This window comes from Stomoxys calcitrans, chromosome 4, assembly GCF_963082655.1.
Source record: "Stomoxys calcitrans chromosome 4, idStoCalc2.1, whole genome shotgun sequence".
Lineage (NCBI taxonomy): Eukaryota > Metazoa > Arthropoda > Insecta > Diptera > Muscidae > Stomoxys > Stomoxys calcitrans.
In genome coordinates, this window is record NC_081555.1 from 17,721,775 (window position 1) to 17,745,456 (window position 23,682).

General features: G+C 36.4%; 5 protein-coding genes across 5 annotated transcripts; 2 read left to right on the forward strand and 3 right to left on the reverse strand.

Annotated features, from left to right (window-relative positions):
* Positions 1-1,071: 1,071 nt before the first annotated feature.
* On the reverse strand, positions 1,072-5,295 carry LOC106084152 (NPC intracellular cholesterol transporter 2 homolog a). The gene is made up of 3 exons (XM_013247656.2): positions 4,996-5,295; positions 1,996-2,109; positions 1,072-1,408 (listed from the first exon to the last, which is right to left on the reverse strand). Exons 1-3 carry the CDS (start codon positions 5,072-5,074, stop codon positions 1,149-1,151), a joined length of 453 nt encoding a protein of 150 aa, XP_013103110.2. The 5' UTR covers positions 5,075-5,295; the 3' UTR covers positions 1,072-1,148.
* Positions 5,296-8,188: 2,893 nt separating this feature from the next.
* Positions 8,189-9,646, forward strand: LOC106084111 (protein transport protein Sec61 gamma-2 subunit). The gene is made up of 2 exons (XM_013247586.2): positions 8,189-8,293; positions 9,004-9,646. The coding sequence occupies exon 2, from the start codon at positions 9,027-9,029 to the stop codon at positions 9,231-9,233; it is 207 nt and encodes a 68-aa protein (XP_013103040.1). The 5' UTR covers positions 8,189-8,293; positions 9,004-9,026; the 3' UTR covers positions 9,234-9,646.
* Positions 9,647-12,506: 2,860 nt separating this feature from the next.
* LOC106084149 (moesin/ezrin/radixin homolog 2) lies at positions 12,507-16,397 on the reverse strand. The gene is made up of 5 exons (XM_013247652.2): positions 16,227-16,397; positions 15,518-16,168; positions 15,353-15,455; positions 15,079-15,288; positions 12,507-13,855 (listed from the first exon to the last, which is right to left on the reverse strand). Exons 2-5 carry the CDS (start codon positions 16,114-16,116, stop codon positions 12,800-12,802), a joined length of 1,968 nt encoding a protein of 655 aa, XP_013103106.1. The 5' UTR covers positions 16,117-16,168; positions 16,227-16,397; the 3' UTR covers positions 12,507-12,799.
* A 1,982-nt stretch (positions 16,398-18,379) lies between these two features.
* LOC106084143 (histone-lysine N-methyltransferase set1) lies at positions 18,380-19,173 on the reverse strand. The gene is made up of 2 exons (XM_013247647.2): positions 18,901-19,173; positions 18,380-18,830 (listed from the first exon to the last, which is right to left on the reverse strand). The coding sequence occupies exons 1-2, from the start codon at positions 18,924-18,926 to the stop codon at positions 18,464-18,466; spliced, it is 393 nt and encodes a 130-aa protein (XP_013103101.1). The 5' UTR covers positions 18,927-19,173; the 3' UTR covers positions 18,380-18,463.
* Positions 19,174-19,304: 131 nt separating this feature from the next.
* Positions 19,305-22,243, forward strand: LOC106084142 (vacuolar protein sorting-associated protein 11 homolog). Its single transcript, XM_013247646.2, has one exon. The coding sequence runs from the start codon at positions 19,442-19,444 to the stop codon at positions 22,169-22,171; it is 2,730 nt and encodes a 909-aa protein (XP_013103100.2). The 5' UTR covers positions 19,305-19,441; the 3' UTR covers positions 22,172-22,243.
* Positions 22,244-23,682: the final 1,439 nt, after the last annotated feature.

Here is a 23,682-nt window from a genome sequence, read left to right on the forward strand (position 1 = left end):
TGATCCAAGATCGACCAGGCGATGTAAACCCCACTGCAGTGAAGAGAGCCTAGAAAGCCCTTTAGCCCTACCATGTCCTGTGTGCCATCTGCTTGTATCTATAATTTATCTTGCTCAATAGCCCAAATATAAAATTCAACTATTTGGAATGGAGTGTGGAGGAGAATTATTGCTCCATATCGTTAGGTTTTTTTGTACATATATGAGTTTCATTTACCCCAAATTTTTATTTAACACTTATAGTCACTTGAATTTAATAACAAACTAACAAACAATAAACATAAACTTTAATGTTTAGCGCGCTATGATTTCTATATTTACAACAACACCATTGAATGATCGAATGATCAAAACAACCACATGCGAATTCGCGAATAACTCTAATTTGATGCCTAAGTAGTTATTGTCTGTCAATTTATTTGTTTTCCGTTATGCTATTTGTTGACAGCATTGCCATATGAAAATAGGCAATGCACAAATAAAATACAAGGTATTTTAATAGAATGCACAAAGAATGCATATGGTTCCATGCTAAGATCAAAATTATATTTTAAATAGGAGTTTATCTATTGAGTTTAGCAATTTGTAAAAATAATAGATACAATATTGTAAATTTTACGATTAATTGTTTTTAGATTTTTTATTTTTTCGGAAGAGCTGCTTGCTTTGGAGAAAAATAAAATAATAAACGACATCAAGCTTGACATTTGCTGTCACATTTTGAGAGAAATTAAATTCTTCTGTTATTCCTATGCTCTTTGATTGTATGGGAGAAATGAGCAACCCCATGGCAGCCGGTTGTACGTACCGGATTGACCCGTTGAGATCCGTCATTGTTAAGGGCTGCCGCCTCAGTGTACAACACACTGCTAAAAAAAACAACAACATAGGAGAGACGAGAATTAAAAAAATTTGACTATTGCGACAACAAAAAACACTTCCGGATGGAAATTCTTCAAGCCCTATTATACAAACCATCTGATGCATTCCGGTTTTATTTCTATGTCCTTTTTATTTCGATCTTTTGAATTATTTATCTCTTTGGCTTTACTTTAAACTCAAACCACCTAATTTTATCATATTACAAAACTTAAATTATTTATTTGAAGTTCTAAAAATTTGCAGTTTTTTTTTTAATTGTCATGAATCTATTGAATTTTGGCTGGAATTTCTACGCAGACAATGTCTTCACCGGATTGATCTTGTAATTCCCATTTGACCATAACATTGACTTTGGGATAAGCTTTTAGAACAGGTAAGCTGGCCAGGTATTCATATGTTTCCCCCTTTTCCAAGGGACATTTTAAACCACTGTCAACACACGCATCTGGATTCTGCAAATGGAAAGGCATCTCAACACCCATCACTTTGCCATGGACCACAGTCTTTATTGAGGTGACATCTTCAGCTGAAAATGAAAACACCCAAGCGAATTAAAACAAGATAGCACTTTAGCACCGACATTAATAAAACTTAAAACCCCGTTTACACTGCTCTTTAAATCCATATATAAAGGGCTCGGTCATCTCTTTCTCTTTGTAAAATCAGCTGACGAGAGCCTTAAATCCGGATTTAATGAGCAGTGTAAATGGGGTTTAATCATGACATAATTACCAGGTAGTGTACCGTAAATAGCTGAGTACAATTTTTTCTCGCGAAGTGCACTATCTGTCAACGAGTTTTGGTTGTGTGTGTGTATTATAGTAGACCCATAACTGACACAAACAACGAAAAACGGCGCGTAATAGTAACATACTCAAAATCAGAGTTGCACTAATTACCGATTTTGACAGATATTGCACTCAATATTTTGTTGTTGGGCAACTGTCACTACCTGTAAATTAATATATCTTGGGCTTAATGCAGCTTTATGGTAAGTTTATTTGACGGTTCTATAAAGAAATCTGTCAAATTAACTTTTTTTAACGCTACACTAAGTTTTGTGAATATGGGCATAAATATTTCTATTTACGTATATATGTATGTATTTCTTACCCAAGGAGAAATCAATGGTAATGGATACTGTAGAATTTCTTTTCAATATACACTCATTTTTGGTTGTGTCACAGTCAGATACAAGTACTTTTGTAAATTTGCCAATTTTGGAACCTATAATAAAGAGAAATAAATTAAGAATTAATTAAATGCAGCAATAAAACGGTTTAGAGAAAATAAAAATGACAGCAAGTGACGTTGTAAAATTACTCATAGGCGGTAGCATGATATCATGCTATAATTAACAATTTAGCAGTTAAATATTTTTTTGCTTTGTTGTATACAAATTTTGGGCGGATTTAAGCACCCGCCACTATGGATGCTGCTAAAAATGTATACATTTTAACTTATTATCAGGGAATAAATGAGGATTTCAAAGGCTCAAAATGTTAAATTATTGAAATACCTCTTATAGGGGCATTGCCTATTTATGCACTGGACCGGATTTCAAACAAATCGGGCAAAAATTTAGGGTTTGAAGGCTTAAGAAGTCAAAATGTGAAATCGGTTAGCATGGGAACTATATACATATACTAATGGACATAGGAAGATTTTGGACCGTCTTGAAATGTCAAAACCAGCTAGTCTAGGTGCTACAAAAGAAAACTTTATCGTTTTCTGACTTGACAAAAACCCAGGATTCACTGAATAATGTTAAGCCAAGAGATCAGCCTACATAAATTTTTTTTATTTTTGGCAGTCCATGGCATGGATGATGTCAACTTGTTTTCTTTTTACATACATTCTGTGTTTACGTTTTCTCCTATTTGAAGACACTTTCAATCGGCAGATTTGACATCCTTAATGATGTTCATGGGACCTATTCACTTTATGTTTTCGCAAATGACCTAACCGTCTATTAGTGAATCCTGACAAAAGCTTGCAAAAATTAAACAAAAAAAACAACAAGATTATATTAAACGAAGAGGAACAATCTTGCCCAGTATATGCTGTAAACAAACCATTTTTTCTTTTGGTGCATATTTAAAAAAAAATTATTTGATATGATATCAGCTACAATTGCAATGACTGGCATTCTTTGTTCTAGTAAATGCAATCATTTAAGCATGTAAATATTTCATGTGAACAATAGGTATTACAGATACAGATGTACGAATGTATATACATATGTACCGATCAATTTTCTATGATAACCCAAAAGAGCTTATAAATACTCGTTATATGACCTCAACTGCATTCGGTGTAGTATTAAATTTGCATGTCAGCTGTATCGCATTTAAGCGTTTTACAGTCTGTAGAAAAGTTTGTTAAATGCTGGTAAAAACACTTCCATTGTTCTTTTCTCGCAAACAAAGAGAAAATTGAAATATAATCTAAAATAGAGAGTCCATGAAACACAACATCCGATAAATGACTTTGTAATTGAAAACGAATGCCATTTTTTGATTAATAGGTATTGGTATTAATTGGCATGGAAATCATTAGCTATTCTCGATAAGCTACACTGATAAGCCATAATAAGACCAAACAAGACCTGTAAACCAAGAGAAAATTGAAAAATTATCCCAAAATTGAGAGAGTGAGAGAGTCCATAAATTTTATGATTTTGATTAAGGCTCTATTACACGGCATGTAGATGTCTTATGACATGTCAAATTTTAGAGTTGTACATGTCGTGTGACACAAATGAAACTAACATATGAAAATCACTTTTCAAAACAGAACATGTAATTTTTTTCGACAAATCATATGGTGCAATCCGCCATCTTGCCATCAAGTGATTTAACCAGTTTTCTCACAACTTTAAGAATTATTACGCATAAAAAATCAAGTTTTTCTCACATTTTTAGGTTATGTCATATGAAAATAGCATACAGGTGTGATAGCAAAAATGATGAATCGTATGTTAATTGATAATTTTGACAAACATTTTCAATTGCATGTGAAAACAAAAAGTGACATGTCATAGGATATTTACATGCCGTGTAATCTCGCCTTTAATTGGCAACACAAAGTAGTTCTGGCTCAATTAGGTTCCAACAGATGCAGCCGGCTCAACTCCTACAGAGCAATGATTGATGCCGACGTGCAAAATGTATGTCACGATTGTAACCAGGGACCGCACGATAAACGTCACCTGTTTAACTATCCAGCCAGACCCACTCGTTTCAAACCCAGATCCCTGTGGACGCTCCCGTCTTAGTCGCAGAGTTCCTGGGTCTTGACACTCAACAGAGTCAAGCAGAAAAAGATGGAAGACAACAAACTGCTACAACATTTCTTTGAGAACCTGTCGGTTTTAGCGGATGTGAACGTTCGCAAGTTGTTGCTTTTTTAAGCGATCTGGATGGAACTAGAAGACATCTTCCTTCTTCTTCTGTTCCTGTGGTATCACAATGGACGAAAACGTCTAGGTGAGTCTGATTGCAGACTGCCACTTAAAACTAACCTAAGTTAACCTTGAATAGGTAACTCTTCGTGTCAGCTATTCTGTAGTATGCTATTGACTACAAATAATTTTGTAAATATTTTGTTTGCCTTAAATATTTCTCTTTCAAATCACTATGGGATGAGGCTACACAGAAAAAAATCTTAAACACAAATCTGTTATAGGACTTAAACAAAAAATGCAAATGATAGCTCTGTTTTTTTGGTTCTATACAGTGCAGTGCAGTAAAAATTTTATAGATGTGGCATCTCTATACACACAACGATCTATATTAAATGCCAGAGTAAACTAATTTTCTAGACGGTAGGCATCTGAGGCTTCTAGGGGCTTAAGAGATGAAATTTTTCCCCAGCGACCAATACAAGAATTACAGCGATAGTCAACAATAATTACACATGGCGGTGGGCATAAACAACAATGCCTGTGACCATTTAATACAGCATACACCGGACAACACGTACATCAGTGACACTTTTAATTAAATTTAAGTGATATAAATTCGTTCAATTAAGTCAATCCCACAATTTATTAATGAGTTCAGGGAAATGTTCTAAATGATTATTATTGTTATTATTAATTTTTATATTTACCACAATCTGTGAATTGTAAAGCATCCACAGAATAAAGGAAAAATACAGCCACAATAGACAAAATCACAAATTGTTTCATTTTTTTAATGCTGATGTTTTTTTTTCTTCTTGAAAATATTTTCTCCAACCGTATTTTACAATGGCTAGCCACTGAATGAATGCACACTAATGTTCAAAACTGCTTTTTTCCTGTTAGCGTTGTGTCAGCACAGACCGATTGTTTATGTTTAAATGAAACGAAGTGAATCATTGAAGAATCGTTTGCTGTTTAGTCTCTTCAAAGGCGGTCGTCGTTGAATCAAGCTCAATGCAAAATTATCAATAACAACGTTTGTTGTTAGTGTTGTTGCTGCTGCTCAGCAACTTGCTTTAATTAAATAAATACGTAATAATGATGGATGCTTCGCGCTTTTTGTTTGTCACAGCTTGAGTGAGAAAGGCCTATGTTTGTGGTGCTCTTTGCCCGCCTGTGTCTACCAAAGGAGAATGTTCTATGTAGTTGGTGGGCGAGAGAATATGCATTTCCGTTTATTCAATTGAATTCTCATATCGTTTCACATACATGCATGCATATATGTATAGGGGAGTGTGTACACTGGGGTGGGTTAATTAGTGGGGGCAAAAAATACTTAAAAATCGTTATCTACGAAAAATAACAAGTTTTGTCCAAGACTTTGTATCACATTATTGTGTACGAGGACAATAACATAGGCCTTGGACATTGTGTGTGCATGTGTTAGTGTGCCCACCACTGGTTTAAAATCAGAAATCTGTTTCTTGGGCAAAGCTTCTTAAAATGTTTCCTAGCCTACAAATGTGATTGACATACCCTAGTGTACACACGTCAGCCTCTACGTCAGGTACTACTCAGGTTTTTTAATACAATTAGTTTATTTATTTTTACTTGTTGACAACAACAATTCTATTCCTGACTGAAACGAACGACAGCAAATAATTCTAAGAATGCTCTTATCAATTTTCAACATTTCAAACATTGTTTATTTTAGAATTTGACCGATAAACAAAAAAATGTTGATTTATTCACTCCAGAGGGATAAGCACTTGATAAAACTAGGTTCCCACATACTTTTAACTAGCGTACACTGAGACTAAATTAAACCTAGAAAGACCATACAAATCAAATGATTTGTAAGTTATTTTTAAAAATCGACATTTTATATGTTTTTGATTTTTTTTTTCGGTTGTTAGGTAGCATGGCAAAACAATTAAAGATGGTCTCATTTGTACAACAACCACAAACCACCCGCCATCTTGCCATCAAGCTGATCCACGTTTGCCAATACACGCAAAGAAATTTGCGTGCGTGGGTGTATATGTGTGCGTACATGGGCAGAGAGAAAGAAGATGACAAAAAAAAAGAGAATGCAAACAAAAATCTGACATCTTAATACCTTCAAACCTGACCGGCTGTTAACAGCTGTTTGCTTGAGACCACCTTTTTAAATCCGCCTTTGTTAGGTAGATACATAGGTATATTCGTTTTCCACACAAACCTCAAACCATTTATTTTGACAAGTTAAGCAAAATGTTTGAAGAAAAAGGTTGTTTAAAATCGTTCGACTCAAATAGGGAAATTCTTGGCCTGAATTATATTTTTTTCTAAAATACCAATTTAAAATATTTTTGTTGGTTGTTGGTATTTGATACCGGTTTTTGGTATTTAAGATAAGTTATTTATTCAACGAAAAGATAGCCTTACGCTGAGAAAAAGTAAATGGGCCCCCAATCAGTAATGTGTGGATTTGTTTTCGAGCACCGTTTTGCAAAATCTTTATGGATTTTTTATGCATGGCTTGCGAAGGCAGAGATTCAAACATGTCAAACTACTTGACCGAAAACACTTTAAAGCCCGTCTTGTGCAGTTTCTGAGTGCGGGCCCCAGGAATGGCATCACTCTCTTGCGACCAAATACGGGTAAAGTCGGATTCCCCCTGTTCTGCTTTCGGAATAGTTGTGATAAATTTACCACAACAAAATCTTGCCTTCATATTGCACTAGTTTTCGAACGCGAAAATAGTTCAGAAAATTGGCAATTATTTGTTCAAATATAGGTTGTGAGCAGGATTCACTGAATAAGGTTAAGCCAAGTGAACAGCCGACATACATTTTTTTTTTTATTTTTTGCAGTACTTGGCATTGAGGATGTCAACTGATTCTTATTTTACATTCATTCTTTGTTTACGTTTTCTCCTATTTGATGACATTTTCAATCGGCAAATTTGACATCCTTAATGATATTCATGGTGCCTATCCACTTTGTGTTTGCGCAAGTGACCTAACCTTCTTTTAGTGTATCCTGGGAATAGCTCTTGAAATTTTATTTGTTTCACGACCATTAAAGCCAATAATACAGTCGAAAATAATGCCGGCAATGGTTTCAAGAATTGCCACTTGAATTTTTCGCCGTTTTCCTCACTAGAAGCAGGCTACTACCTTTCCGCCGACGTTTTTTATATAGAATTTGATAGCATTCCGCTTGAAAAGCTGAACAAAATACTTAAAAGAAAAAGTTGACTACACAATTTTTTAACCACTGTTCGATTTTTGCCAAGTCGAATAATCGATTATCGAAAATCGACTTATTCATCCATGCCACACAGGGATGGAGAAGTTTTTGTACTTTTTCCGATTGGATTCTGTAGGTAATGCTCTGTTCTGACTATAAACATTCATGACAAGCATGGTCCAAATCGGTTTATTACGTATTATAGCTCTCATATAATCCGATCTGCTGACTTGACTCCTAACCACTCAATTATTACCCCATGAATTATTATATTGCTATGACTTCCAACATTCATTGCAAGTTTGGTGCAAATCGGTGAAATAGCTACCATATGAACCGATTTTCCAATTTGACTACTTATACCCATAAAGAATTTAATATGATTTCCAACCACGGAATTTTTGGTTCGAACCGGCATATAAACTGACTTAAATTTCAAAAAAATCTAATTTACCTACCATAATATGGGCTTATAAAGACTGACAAGCTGCGCTATTCTGAAATCACCCCCAAATTTGGAATCTTTTCAAAGCGATTAGATTATGTGTAAAATTTTTATGCGAAATTAAAAAGCATTCTTGAGCGCCAAAAAGTACATTTTAGTACCATTACAAATGCTGTGTTTACCATCCCTGGTGCCACGTCGTTTCACTCGTATTCGTTCGTTTTTATTTCGCCTTCCTTCGCTTGTTTCGTGTACAACAAATCAACAAATTTTCTATTTCGCCTTCATTCGCTTCATCGTGTGACGTGTGAATAGTTGAAAAAAAAGTGAGTGAAATTGAAGTTTTTTAATATTTCGGAACAATTTTGTAACTTTTTACAAATAATTTAATTGCAATATATGGTTTAATGAAGTAAAGAAAGGGCGAATGACACGCGAACTGTGTTTAAAGTTGTTATTAACTTTTAAAAGATTATTTTTATTATAACCAATAATTTTTTCGAGTGCCTTCAAAAATATGAAAAAAAGCTTAATATAAAAGGATTTGAGTATAAAAGTATAGCTAAAATATTTGGAATGATAAGAACAGCACTACGTGTCAACAATGTGGCAAACGCCCTTGCAATCTGGATTTGTATTAAATGGGTCTCGCTGCTCTCCACTTCATGCCCTTAAAAAGCAAGAATATACCGGGAACTGTAATGGTCATTAAAAGGGGGATCATTGAGCCAGGAGTTTTGCCTTGTGGCTCCATTAACTCGCACTCCCACCCTGTAATTGCCTTTCCTCTAATAGCGACTGCTTGAATAAGAGGATAAGTCAGTCGGCAAGGCATTGGGATGAAAATAGAAGCGCATACATATTTCCATGCCATATTTAAAGTTTTCACATAATATTTTGTTTTATCTATGCGTTATAATGTTCAATAATATGAGTGACACACAAAACCACTTTCCCCCTTACATCAACATGCTATATATTATCTTACATGTGATTTTCTATTATTCTAATATTTATTTTTCTTTTTGTTTTGCAGTTCAATTGCTTTAATTACCCGCCATGGATAAAGTTGTTAAATTCTGTGAACCCGGCCGTGTCTTCGCCAAGGACTCGATCCGTTTGGTAAAACGTTGCACCAAACCTGATCGCAAAGAGTTCCAAAAGATTGCCATTGCCACAGCTATTGGTTTCTGTATTATGGGTTTCATTGGCTTCTTTGTCAAACTGATTCACATCCCCATCAACAACATTATTGTCGGCTCATAAATTACAATGGAAAACGGATATGAATATTCAACTTTCTAAGGCTGTATCAGCTTTTTGTTCGTAACCCAACAAACATTATTGTGGTAGAAGAGCTGTCCGTTTATTTTGATAATTATGTACTATGTTGATACTTCATAAGTTTTACACATCCTCAAAAAATATATGATATGTACCATCTTCCTTTCTTTCGTTAAAGTTTCTAAGTATTTCTAATATGGATATCTTTAGCAATTATCTTTCATATAATTAAGAGATTACATGGAATTTTTCGAAAGGAAGGTTAAAATAAGAGGCGGTTTTAGTATATGATCGTCTTATATTATTTCCATTTTTTTAAATCATGATTTCCATTTTTTCGTACAATCTTTGTTTAATTTATAACTAAAAACAATAAATTTGACATAAAATCTGAATATTTTATTTTGACTTATGTATATAAATAAAGGATAGTAAAAAAGGTAAATGCAAGTTAGATGATAGAAGCAAAGCTTATGTTTGGTAGGTTGATTCATTCGAGGAACTTAAAAAGCCTTTAGAATACAAAAAAGTAGATGGAGAAACGCAGAGAAAAATCCCAGTAAGGTATCTGCAAGACAGAAGGACAGAAAACGGTTCGGCACCCTATAATTATGAGCACCACAGGTTTTACGTACCGGATTGACCCGATGGAATTCTTCAACGGCAAGGGCTGCCAGCTCAGTGTATAACACACTGCTACAACAACAACAACGTGAGCATCACAAGGGTTGCAGTAGCGGACAATTAGCGGTATCGAGTGGAGAGCTTCCCTAAATACTGAGTACTTGTGATACTCGACATGAAAAGGCGAGTTATTGGCCACATTCCCGCGGCGATAGGTCCTACGGACAGAAACAAGCCTGCTCAAGAGGATCACTACCTCCATACATACGAATATGTGGCTACATTAACAACAGAAAAAGGAAGACCAAGCACAAGACAGTAGGCAACCAGGCAAATCGATCTACAGAATGACTGAATGTAAGTATTAAGAGCCTAGAGGAGTCCAGACACGGAAAAATGTGCTCACCCATTTAGCAGGCTACTCTGTTTTTAGTTGTTAAAAACTTCAGCAAAATATCTTAGGTAGGTGGCAGACTGCCACTTAAGCCTAATCTCCTTCTTCTGTTCCAACTAAGTGAGTCTGCTTAGTCGGAACAGAAGAAGGAAGATGCCTTCCAGTTCCTACCGTTGAACCATCCAGATCGCTTTAAAAAGCACAACAACGTGCGAATGTTCACATCCGCTAAATCAGACAGGTTCTCAAAAAAATGAGAACCACTAGTGGCACTCCTTTTGACTACTAGTGCGGGAAAACACACCAGAAGGTGTTATATAGTCTCTTCTTCTTCGATGTCCTCGCAGCTTCTGCAAAAGTCGTTGCTGGCAATCTTCAGTCTGTCAGCATGTTTTCCGATTAGAAAGTGACCTGTCTTAACGGACACAATGACTGAGACGTCTGTTCTACCCAATGACAGCAAAGCAGTAGACCCTTTCAAGTTTAGATGAGGCCACATAGTTTTGGAATGCTCACAGCCCCCACGTTGTGTTCATCTATCATTCGTTGCCCTTCCGGCCTGGTCCTGAAAACTTAGCTTACATGTCGCTAGAGACATACCCACAGATTCCAGTATCCCTGCCATTCCACCAGCGCCTAGAGAGAGTATATAAGCGCTGCCCCACCCATGATATTAAAATCGTTCTGGGAGATTTTAATGCCAAGATAGGGAAGGAAAATATCTTTGGTCCAACAGTCGGAAAATTTTGCCTACACAAAGAAACTTCTTATAATGGGCCTTCACCAACCAGCAAACAGCTAACACCTCATCCGTGGGGTTATCCTAGAAATTGTTCACTCTACCAAGAAGTTTGGCAGGATGGGACTCACTGATTCCGCAGCACGATCATCGCTTTTCAGCGATCCATTCGCGGCCAGTTCGTTCGCCGTCTCGTTCTCACAACCCCTTGATGGCTCGGGACCCACATGGTTGGAAAAACCTCCTTGCAGCTTCTATAAGCCGACGCTATAGGCTTCACCGCCGCTTGACTGTTCACGTATATCGTGAGTGTACGATCGGGCCGCAGCTCCCGCATTGACATTGTCTTTGGTAATTTAAGAAAGCGAGTATCTCCTCCTTGAAGTCTCTACGGCCGTTCAAAGGCCTGTATGCTTCCAAGGAACTCAATGAAAACTCTATCTAACTTAGATCTAACCAAAGCAAAGCTTTAAAGCATGCATGACTTCATATGGTAGCAATAGGATATGCTATGGTGGAAACTATTGGGTTGCCCAAAAAGTAATTGCAGATTTTTCATATAGTCGGCGTTGACAAATTTTTTTACAACTTGTGACTCTGTAATTGCATTCTTTCTTCTGTCAGTTATCAGCTGTTAATTTTAGCTTGCTTTAGAAAAAAGTGTAAAAAAGTATATGTATTTGATTAAAGTTCATTCTAAGTTTTATTAAAAATGCATTTACTTTCTTTTAAAAAATCCGCAATTACTTTTTGGGCAATCCAATAGGATAACCTAAAAGATCTAAAGCCAATCAATTCAAAGCTTGCCAACATCTTCCTCCAACCTTTCCTAATATAGCTTGATTATACATAGTAAACTTCAAAGTAACGATGTATCAGAAGTAAATGATAGTAGCAAAGAAAACTTAAATTTTTGTAAGTACATATAACAGGATCCTTAAAAAACAATTCCTTCCTGATACTAACAAAATTTCCCATTAACATTGCATAAAGGAACAGGGGATACTTCTCTCATATCAATGAGTGCAGTCCGCTTAATGTTTAAGCTCAATGATAAGGGACCTCCTTTCTTATGCCGAGTCCGACGGTGTGCCGCATAGCGACACCATTTGGTAGAGCAGTTTTAACATGGCAGGATACCTCACAAATGTAGTCAGCATTATAAGGGAATAACCACAGCTGAAAATTTTTCTGATGTTCAAGCCAGGATTTTAACTCAGGCGTTAGGCATTATAGACGGATATGGTAACCTCTGCGCCACGGTGGCCTCCAATTCCTCCCTGTTAGTTCGATTTATATACATACAGGCCCCAAATAAACCCAGCCCTCTATTTGATCTATTGAGTTTCCATAGGTGTTGAATTTATGTCGCGTTTTGTATGTTAAGAACATAAAATCGGACATAAGAACCAATTTGACTTCTGCCGCGACAAGACCTTGGATATAACCCACTATAAGTAAGTTGATTTGAGTACATTATGGTGAAAAAACAAGCCACTTAATATTCGCTTTTGATTTTATTTAAATCGTTTCATTTAAAAATCTATAAATATCAGTAAATTCATAATAAACATAATGTTTATTTTTCTCACATCTTGCATGGTGTTTTTGTTTTGTTTTGTTTTATTTTATTTTGATTGTGATGCGTTTCTTATCCTTAGGGCTATGTATGGTATACCTTTGTGTTTTGTGTGTGTATATGTATGTTAAAATGTATGTAGGTATGTTAGTTGCAAAAATTGGCAAAGAAGAGCACCAGCTCCTTGTATGATAAGTGCACTTATATAAAAACTACAGTTCTTCGAAGAAAGCCACACGCGCTTTGGTGGAACCAGATTTCAATTTCTTCAATGTTGAATATTTTGTTTCGCCTGCCTTCAGTTGGGCTTCACTTAGAATATCCAAATTTGTTTGATTCTCCTCGATTTTTAATAGTTCAATCTCGGAGCGTAGAGTTTGTAGCTGATTTTGTACCTGTTTATGCTTCTTTAGATACTCTAAACGGCTACGTTCGATTTCGTTGGTGATTTGCTCCATTTCACTGTCGGTTAAAATGAATTCCTTGGTTTCGAATTCATTTTCGGAATCATCATCGCGATGTTGATGATGGTTGTGAGTGCTGAGATTTAAATCGTTTGTGGTCAGATCAACAGCAGCTGTTGATTCATTAATATCGGCAGTTGAATTGCTATTTGTTAAGGAGGGTGTGCTTACAGAAGCGGTCATATTGTTGGAAGAACTTGATGAATTTACAGTTATGTTTGGCGGTAACATGCTATCCTGTGAGTTTTTACGCCCGCGATTTAGAAAATTTAAAAGGCGAGCGGTGGCCTCCCTCTCGGCTAATTTGGCACATATGAGTTCTTTTTTTAGTTTTTCCGCCTCTGCCTCGCGTTTGTCTTTTTCCACTGTCAGCTGGTGTACAAAGAAATCGGCCTCTCTTATTTTCTTTTCCAGTTCCATTTTTTCCCTTTCCACTTTCATTTGCCTTTCGCGTAGACGATCCATTTCACTTTTAAAGTGATTGGCTTTGCATTCGGTTAACTGCATTTGCTCTTCGTTGACACGACTTTTTTCAAAATACAATTCTTTAGTTTCTTCTGATCGTCGTAGGGCATCGCTGGCACATCTCATGTCCTCCTGTAAACGCTCCAATTGAGCCTCTAAGACATAACGATCCTGTTCGGCTCGTTCTCGCAATTTTTTCTCTCTCAAAAACTTTTTACGCTCTATTTGTCTGCGTTGTTTTTCCTCCTTGGCTTGAGCTTTCATTTGTTGAATTTCCATGGTGTCTGGCTTTCGTCGTCTCATATACAAGTCATGGTTACCTTTGCAGAGGTCCAAAATCTGGATAAAAAAGAATGACGTTTTTTAAAAATGTTCAAAAAAACGTACAGAAGCAAAACAAAATAAAAATGTTTTAAATGAGAAGTCCTAAGGAATCTAAGGGAACAGAGTAATTAGTTAATGCGGCACTAACTGAGGGAAACGTTGACTTCCTTTTTACTGTAATCGTGGCGACACCGTTTATATATTGACATCTTTCCTTGGTCTTACTTGTGGGACTGCTGGAAAGCTTCCTAAATGTGAATTATTTCTCAAGTCTCACCCCACAGGTGAGAAGTCTAATCTTTCAACTGGTTTGAACTGAATTTATAACGTGAAGCTCTATTTCCGCCTAATCTGAGTGGCGAAAGCACTTTGTAGAAAAGTTTTAAAAGCATGAAGGGCTCCAGCTTTAGTGTGTAAATAAACACCGTTGAAATTTTATTGATGTTCTCTCCTGGAATTTTGTTATTTTCTACTGTTTTCGTGGCGACACCGTTTATATATTGACATCTTTCCTTGGTCTTACTTGTGGGACTGCTGTAAAGCTTACTAAATGAGAATTATTTCTCATGTCTCAACCCACAGGTGAGAAGTGTAATCATTCACCTGGTTTCAACTCAGTTTATAACGTGAAGCTCTATTTTCGCCGTATCTAAATGGTGAAACCACTTTGTAGAAAAGTTTTAAAAGCATGGAGGACTCCAGCATTAGAGAATAAATAAACACTGCTGACATTTTGTTGATGTTCTCTCCTCGAACTAACCCCGGGCGCTTAACGTCATAGGGGGAATGCTAAACCCCTAGCCTCCTACGCTTGTTTCGTCTTGTCATGTTGAGTACCACAGGCTTTCCGCATTTAAGACAGTGCCGGTGCTGGTCCGCCTCTCACTGAGATTCTCCACTCATTAGCGCTGATTGTGAGCGATTACACTTGCAGCTACTCTGTATATTGAGCATTCCACTGCAATCTGTGGACAGTAGCACTCAGCGGAGCTTTTTGTGATTACGATCCAACATGTGTGGTGCTTATAGTCATCCCATGGTGGAGCCTCCTACGTATTGTTCTCACCTAAGAAATATTCTTCATAAGTCTTCTGAAGTGCATTTTTAACTATGGCTGTTTCTCTCATTGTGAACAAAAACTTATTGGTTGAAGTGAACATGCAAATCAACATGTGATTTTGAGTTGATACCAAAGACCAATTATCTTCTGTAAGAGGTATTCAAAATATTAGTCTTACCATTTTGTTTATATGCAAATCTTGCGAATAAAATATAAAACTGGAAACTTTTGCATCCACCAAGCGTATAGTGAACTTTTTATCATCAAAGCTAACATGTCGTATTTCATTCCATTGAAACGTTGTTTTAGGCGTTAGCTTATTATGATAATCATAAATATTAAGACCAACAGCAGTAACACCAAGCCAAAGTTTTGTTTTATTCTTATTCTGCAAAAGAAAAAGGTATATTACAAACTAAAAATTAAAGCAATCCTATGTTAAAGTTACATACGGAAATGGGAAAATAATTGACACCATACATATCCAGATCTTGAGCAATTTTTAAATATTCCATTTCGACCTCATCTCGTGTCATGGGTTCGTGATCCATATACCTGCAAGTATTTAAGTTATGTAAATTGTCAAAATTCATTGCCTAGTTGCATGTCCTACTTACCATGTCTTTATACGTTCCTCCCACATCTTTGGAGTCATTTGATACTGATCGGTAACGCCCTTTGGCAGTAAATCCACACCTTGCAATTTGCCATCTTGATACGTTTCCGCGTCATACGGTCCATATTGCACATGGACAGCATAAGAAGCCAACAAGACGGACGCCTCTGGTCGGCAATAGATATCCATTGAAAGTATACTTTGTTTAACTTGCAGAAAGAATAGATGTTGTGTTATCTCTTGTATCAGCTCTTCGCTCACATTTTCAGGGAAATATTTAGCATAAAAGCTAAAAACATAAAATCCATTTGGCTGCAACTTAAGTCTTTGATCCTTAACCTTTTTCTCCATCTTTAGCCAGGCCACATTATCTCGTGCATCGATATACTGCAAGCCAAAGTACCAATATTCACGCAGACCAATTGTGCGACAAACAAGGTCAAATAAATCTTGACCACTTGCCCGCTGCTCCAACTCAAACTCCAACTCGGAATCAAATGTTATAACCTTTACAGGAAATACTCGGGGTTTCTTACTTCTAAAAGGACTCATTATTAACTTTTGGTATTGTGCTTTTACTTGGCAAGTACACTCATTCATTCACACATCCCTAGATGCCAAGGTAAAGATTGCTGATATTGGAAGTATTTGTCTATAGTATTAAGAAGGCTGAAATGTTATTATGCTGGCCCCACATTTTTATTTCGAACCTTTGTGTTGTTTTAAGGCACATACGTTCATAATTGCATAACATTGAGAAAACAATAAATAATTTTATTTGTTTTTCACAAGACAACACACACAAAAAGGATAAAAATTACATGGAAAAAATAAAAGACTAAAAATAAAATTAATAAAATAACAACAAATGAAGATAAAAAGTAAAAGCAACGCAACAATAACAAAATACTAGGGTTGCCACTACTAAAACTATAGTTTCAAGAGTGGGATATAACTTAAATTGAAGCCTAAGCATTCCATGTCTGTCAAAACATTGTAGGTGCCAAACGAAGGTGTACAAAAACACGACTATTGTATGATATATATTAATATATAAATATACTTATATGAATAACACAATAAATAGTAGATGTAGACAATTGTTATCGAGTATAGCCCCGCAAACAAAAATGTTTACCACCACATGTGATATGTGGGTTTTTTGCAAATACATATGAGTTATGTTTTAAATCATTAAAACCAAGATTTTCAACACTTTTCTAAGAGATTACTCGTAATCCTTGCGTTTAAGGTACATGTTGTTTTTGACAATATAACTGATTACACTGTAAAGAATATTTTTGGGAAACATTTTTGCGCGTTTTTTTCCAAAGAAGACGCTAAGAACTTCTTAAAAGCGTCACTGCAAATTGCAAATTTTGCCCATAAACATTCCATTAAGGAAAAGGGACAAACTTCTCTCATATCAATGAGTGCTGTCCGAATCAAGTTTTAAGGCCAATGATAAGGGACCTCCCTTTTAAAGCCGAGTCCGAACGCCGTGCAGCTGTGCGACAACTCTTGGAAGAGAAGTTTTTACATGACATAGTACCCGCCGAACTTTTTTTCTGCGCCAGGATTCGAACCCAGGCGTTCAGCGTCATAGGCGGACATGCTAACCTCTGCGCTAAGGTGGCCTCCAAGGTGGAAAACCACCGCTGAAAAAACTAATGCTTTACGGCTTATCAAGCTTCTACATATGTTATTTATCGCACTCTCCATAAGATGAGGGTATATTAACTTGGTTATTACATTTGTAACAAGTTGAAATATGGTATGCGTCATGGCATTCTTTGTATGTCGATCTAGTGATGCTGCGGTACAGCTATGTATAGCTCTAGTAGTTATTTTGAGACTTTTTATCCTAGACCCAAGTGAATTCCATATGGTTGCATAATATATAAACCGGGCTATCAATTTGATTTCTTATGATTCAATGGAGCGCAATTCTAATGGGACTTAACACAATTTATGTCATAGCTTTCAACGCCAATATGAATGAAGTGTAGCGTAAATGGTTCAATAGTCGAATAGTTGGAACCACAACTTTGAGATAGTCAGCATCTTTATCTACCTCGGCACCGCCATAACCGAAACCAATGACACCAGTTTTGAAATAAAGACAAGAATAATACTGGCAAATAGATACTTCTTTGGATTAAGCCAGCAGTTTAAAAAGAAGGCCATGTCTCGACAGACGAAGGTTACACTATACAAGACACTGATACTAATTTTGTTGTTACATGGTTCCGAGGCATTGCTTGGAGTGAACCACGAAGAATAAGAAGCTCCAGCGAAGAAGTCCTTTTGTAGGCGGTCGACCAAAAGCCAAATGGCAAGATCAAGTATTAAAAGACATCTCAAAACTTGGTGTCAGAAGAAGCGCAGAACATGGAGGTGCTTGGAACGCTATTCTAAATTCGGCTAATGGGCCAAATGTTGTCCGTTAAGTAAAGTAAAATAGCAAATGCAAATTTTGCCCATGAAAATTCCACTAAGGAACAGGGGAAAACTTCTCACATAAATTCCTATTATAAGTAAGGATTGGTTTTTGTAGTATTAATGAAATCAAAATTCAGCTTTTTTTTTTAACTATATTAAGATTTATGTATATATGTATGTTTTATTCGATCACATTAGTATCATATATCTATATTTTAGTTGCAGGGATCGACATGCCTTTAACAAAAAAGAACAATGAAATAAATATATATCTTTCTACCATTAATGCAACTAAGCATCTATCTGTCTGCATGATGTGTAGCTATGTTATATGCAGACACATTACACAATGCAATCCCTTTATAGCGTTATATTAATTTTGTTATTAGTTACAAATAAGAAATAATAATATAAGGTAGTATATCAAATTAAACATAATACTCTATTCCAGGAGCTTTTCTAAACGTATAATTATAAAAAATTGATAGCAGATTGGACAATAACTTTAAACTGTACATCTCTTAAGGCGTTCCAAATGTAGATCGTGCAATAGTTTATTTTTGATATAGTAGAATGGATTTTCCGACTCATTTAGTTCGGGATTGTACATGCTCTCATCATGCTCCTCATTGCCTATGACGACTGTTTTCATAACAGATGTTGAATGCTGTTGGTGGTGCATCAGCTCTTTGGCCAAATGGTGTGGTAGATGATGGTTGTTGCTGTGGTGGTGATGATGGCTATTGTTATTAGTTGGCAGATGAGGGTTGTATTGAGGAACCTCTTCAAAATTTGATAAATGCAAATTGTTTATTCGTTTAGACAAGGGAGTATCTGAATCACATGAGACATCATCTTCTCGGCTGCGTTTTCTGTAGAAAACCCCAAACAAGCATTTAATTGAAAATGAAAGAAAGCTATTTTCTAAGCTAAAGATTGTACCTTTTATCAATTAGTCCCGATGCCATATTTAAGCATTTCCTTTTTTCAAGCTAGTTTCACAACGAATTTATTTTCTTTTTTCTATTTTTTTTTTTCAAGCTGTCATTGTTTTGTTTTTATAACAGGGTTGCCAGTTCAACAACTAGCATTAACCAATGTAGGACGTTTAATCGGCAAGTTTTCGTATCTATTGTGAATGTAAATAATACTACTCACAACAGTAGCTTTTTTGTATGGGACTGATATTGGATATTAGACTTGATAGCTGGCCAAAAATCGTTCCTCTTTCCCAAAGTAGAAGATACTACAATATGGTGATTTCTTGGTGTTGGGCATATTCTAAAAACTACCCAGAATTTACCCACAATACGTTTTGCAAAAAATTTAAACCAGGCATCCCTATTGACAGAATTTAATTGACATTTTAACACAAACAAAGCAATTTACTGTTTTTCACTGGTAGCCAGTTTTTGGAATATAAGTTATCCGCAATACCTTTAAATAATACATAAAATAGAGCAATCTAGCATTAATCATCAAAATGGGGGTCCTCGAATGGAAGATGTGTAACTTCTTCAAGTTGGAGGCGTTGAACGTCAACAGCAAATATGCCAATATTAAGGACACAATAACTTCAAACTGCAGCAATATGCAATATAAAGTATTTTGCAATAATAATGGTTATGTTTATGTCTTCTTAGGAGATTGGGAGTGTATCTCATTTCAAGCATCAAACAGTGCCATTAACTTCTGCACCATTACGGATGAGTCAGATTTGCTGGTCATTCACGACGAAGGCTCCGCGACGGAAAAGCTGCTTAAGATATACAGTGTGTCCAAGTTACTAAAACGGCGACCAACAGTACCAGTGAGTTGTGCCACGCTGGGACGTCATTGCAAAGTTACCACATTAAAATCATATTACCTAGAGAATCAGTTGTATTTAGCTGTTGGTTTGGAGAAAGGTCACATTCTCTTGTACAAGTCTACAATATCGAGAGACATAACTGGTTCGGCAAAAACTTTGCAAGTTTGTGGAAAACCAATAAAAGGCATCGAATTTCTTCAGAAAGACCGTGGAGATCTTAATATGTTTGTATGCTCGGACGCCGGAGTGTTCTGTTACAGTCTCATATCGGCAAGTGGCAATCACACGGAGCACAAAATTATTCTTGACGATGAAATGGAGGCGGTCAGCTGCTGTGCACTGAAGCCCCGCCGAGAGCCCAACGATGAACAGTACTTTGTTGTGGGTAAACAAGATGCCGTCTATTGTTATACGATTGAAGGCAAAGGACCCTGTTTTGCTTTGAAATGCTCCAAGCAAATAGTAAGATGGTTTGGAAAACATCTGATTGTGGTGAAATCGAAAATTTCCGTCAATAACACCAAACGCTCCCAGCTAGTCATTATAAACATCGAGAACAGCATGATGGTCTTGAATGAGGAACTTTTCGAAATAGAGTGCATTTTTCCCACTCCTGATTATGAGAATTGCATTATTTTTACAAAAGATGGGGCAATATATACTCTACGCGATCAGGAAATCCGCTATAAATTGCAAATGCTTTACAGCAAGAATTTGTACGACATAGCACTGAAACTCATAGAAGGTCAGGCAACGTATTCCGATTTGGTTGCCAATGTGTTTGTGAATTATGGCGATCACCTTTTGCAACGTGGTGATATCGAGGAATCAGTCAAAATGTATGTTAAAACGATAGGCCAGGTGCCGCCTTTCCGAGTAATAAGTAAGCTTTTGAACTTCAGATACAATGAGCACTTGATACAATATCTGCGCAAATTGGTCAAAAGTGGAGTGGCACCACAAGAGTACTCGGATCTACTAAACAACTGCGACAAACGGCTAGAATTGCCAGGTAGCATAAATAAAATATTCCGAAATGGAGAGTGCCCCTTCGATTTGGATTCAATAGAACCAATGGGTCAAGAAAAGGATATCACCAAATATTTTTTGGAAAAAAGTGAAAAAGGGCTTGAGTTATTTTCGGAAAATGGTCATTGGATTGTCAGCAATTACCCCTTTGATGTGGGAGATATAGTGAATCGTATTTTGTCTAATGGACTGACATCTGCTCACCAGCCCATAGACCTCTTCATAAGGGTGATGCTACCCCTACTGCTGTCCAATAAAGAGTGCGTTTTGAATGTACTCAGTTCGCTAGATTTTGATTACAGAAAAAATCCAAATATTAATCTAATATGGGCAGAAATTTTGCTGCAAAAATGGAAGAAGTTTTCGGGCGAAGAAATTAATGCTTTGGCCGATGCCATTAAAGAAAATGATTTCAACATGAGCATGAATGACATTTTCATAATTTGTCGTACCCATCAATATCTGCCTGGCATCAAGATGATGTACGAAAGTTTCGGTCTAAATGCGCTCAATTTTAATAGCTTCCTGAAATGCTGTTTTACATTGCCTTTAGATACCAGCGCCATCGACTTGGACACAAATAAGTACTCACTAATGTGGATGCAAACTTTGAGCAAGGACAATTTGCAGTCAGCACAATCGTCTGCCTTCGTAAAGTATATTTTGAGTAAAACACTTCACAGTAATTCCCACTATACACTGACAATACTCCAGAAGATTTCGGCAAATACAAATTTCAACTTATCGCATTTAAACAAAGCTTTACCAAAGGACATTTTTCTAAAACAGTTCGCCTTTGACAACTTCCGCGATATTGCAGCGACAGATAATAAGCTTAAGCAAATCAAAAGACTTTTGACAGACTATCAACAAAAGCCCATGGAGTTTCGTAATAGCAAATGTGATATTTGTAAACAACCACTAAAACATCCATCCATTTACTATTTGTGCCAGCATTCCTATCACAAAGAATGTCTTTCTTCATATTCCGAAATAACTGGTTGTTTGGCATGTGCTGCAATTTCTCAAAAGGATTTCGAACGAAGGAACTCCGAAGTAATTCCCTTCAATAAAGCCGAGGATGCGAGTAGCACTCTCAAAAATATTTCACATAAATTAGCCGTAGGAGTTTTTGCACAAGGTCCAATTTATCGATCTAACAAAAGCAGCCTTTCGACGGTTGTCACCCACATACCATTGGCAAACAGTATTAGCAGTGGACACGACATGTACAGAAGTAAGACAGTGGAACAGCCAGCGAAATCGACTAATCCATTTGAGGAATCTACCAATCCTTTCGATGACGAAGAAGATGACTCCAATCAATACGATTCAAATCTAAATCCATTTGAACAGGGTAAACGTTTAAACTAAAGCTTGCATACCAAATCAAAAAAGAAAATCTTTTATCCAATAAAAAGGTGTTTCCACAAAAGTTGAAACTTATGGCCAATGGTCTACACGTTTTATTAGTTCCAAGAAATGGTCATTGCAAAGCCATTAGGACATCTATACTCTGAGCACTACATATATATGATATATATTCCTCTATTACCGACCTTTGTTATGAAATGTTCCATTTATAATTTATAATAAATATAAAAATATAATTATGTTAATAAAACTTCTATTATTTACATGCATCCCGCTTAAAATGAACTCCTAAACATGAACTTTGTGTCTGTAGTAAGTGACCTGCGAAGTATTTAACAGCGCTTAGATATGACTAACGTCTACAGTATGGTAAACCGAGTACAATTTTTAAATGACGATGTGATAGAACTTGAACAAAAGCCTAGATAAGATATCACTCCAACATTAGACAAAATCAATACAACATTCAAATTTATTAGAATTTTGCACCAATACTTCTTATTAGTGTACGTCGGTTGGGATTGTAAATGGGTTATATCGGTCCATGTTTTGATAAAGCTGCCCTATAAACCGACCTAGGGTTTTGACTTCTTGAGAATGTAGAGAGAGCAGGGCTCATTTTTATAGCCGAGTCCGAAAGGCGTGCCGCAGTGCGACACCTCTTTGGAAAGAAGTTTTACATGGCATAGTACCTCACAAATGTTGCCACCATTAGAGAGGAAAACCATCGCAGAAAATTTTTTCTGATGGTCTCGCCGTCATAGGCGGACATACTAACCTCTGCGCTACGGTGGCCTCCTATATAGTGTAATGCAGCGACAAAGTTCTGGATAAAATACCAGTGCAGGCGCCGTATTACCGCATACGTAAACGAACGCGCTTTCGTATCGAATGCAATTTCATCTCGCGTTTAATGGGTGTTATGCCACATGTATATCAATGTTGACAACCACTTTTTCATAAATAATGCTCGATTTAAACATTTGCATTCTTAAATTTCAAAAATTGCCATTCAATAAAGAGTTATATAATTCACAATAGATAGTTCTAGCACGATTTTGCTCGTTCACGTATGCGGTAATTCGTCCCCAGGCTTATGTAGAACAGCTGTCGTCAGGATTGCCATGATTACAATTATGTGTGGCCACTATTGCGAATGGCAAAAATAAAATGAAATCAATTACTCATGAAATTGCCCAAACCTTAAAAAAATGCAAATTTTAATAGCAAACTTTACAAACGTTTGCACTTTTTCCTCGCATTGTTTTGACAGGTTGACAAATGGCGTTGCCACTTCATGGCAAACAAATAGACTTTGCATAGGGCGAAACCTTTAAAGGTGGTCTCATTTGTATAACAACCACTAATCATAACAATCCGCCATCTCGTCATCGGGATGTCATTTGAAAAATGACACTGTTCTCAACACAACCAAAGAAAAATGCGCTCATGTGAGTACGTGTACAGTTAAAATGAGAGAAAAAGAAACATAGACAAAAAGAACTTGCCAA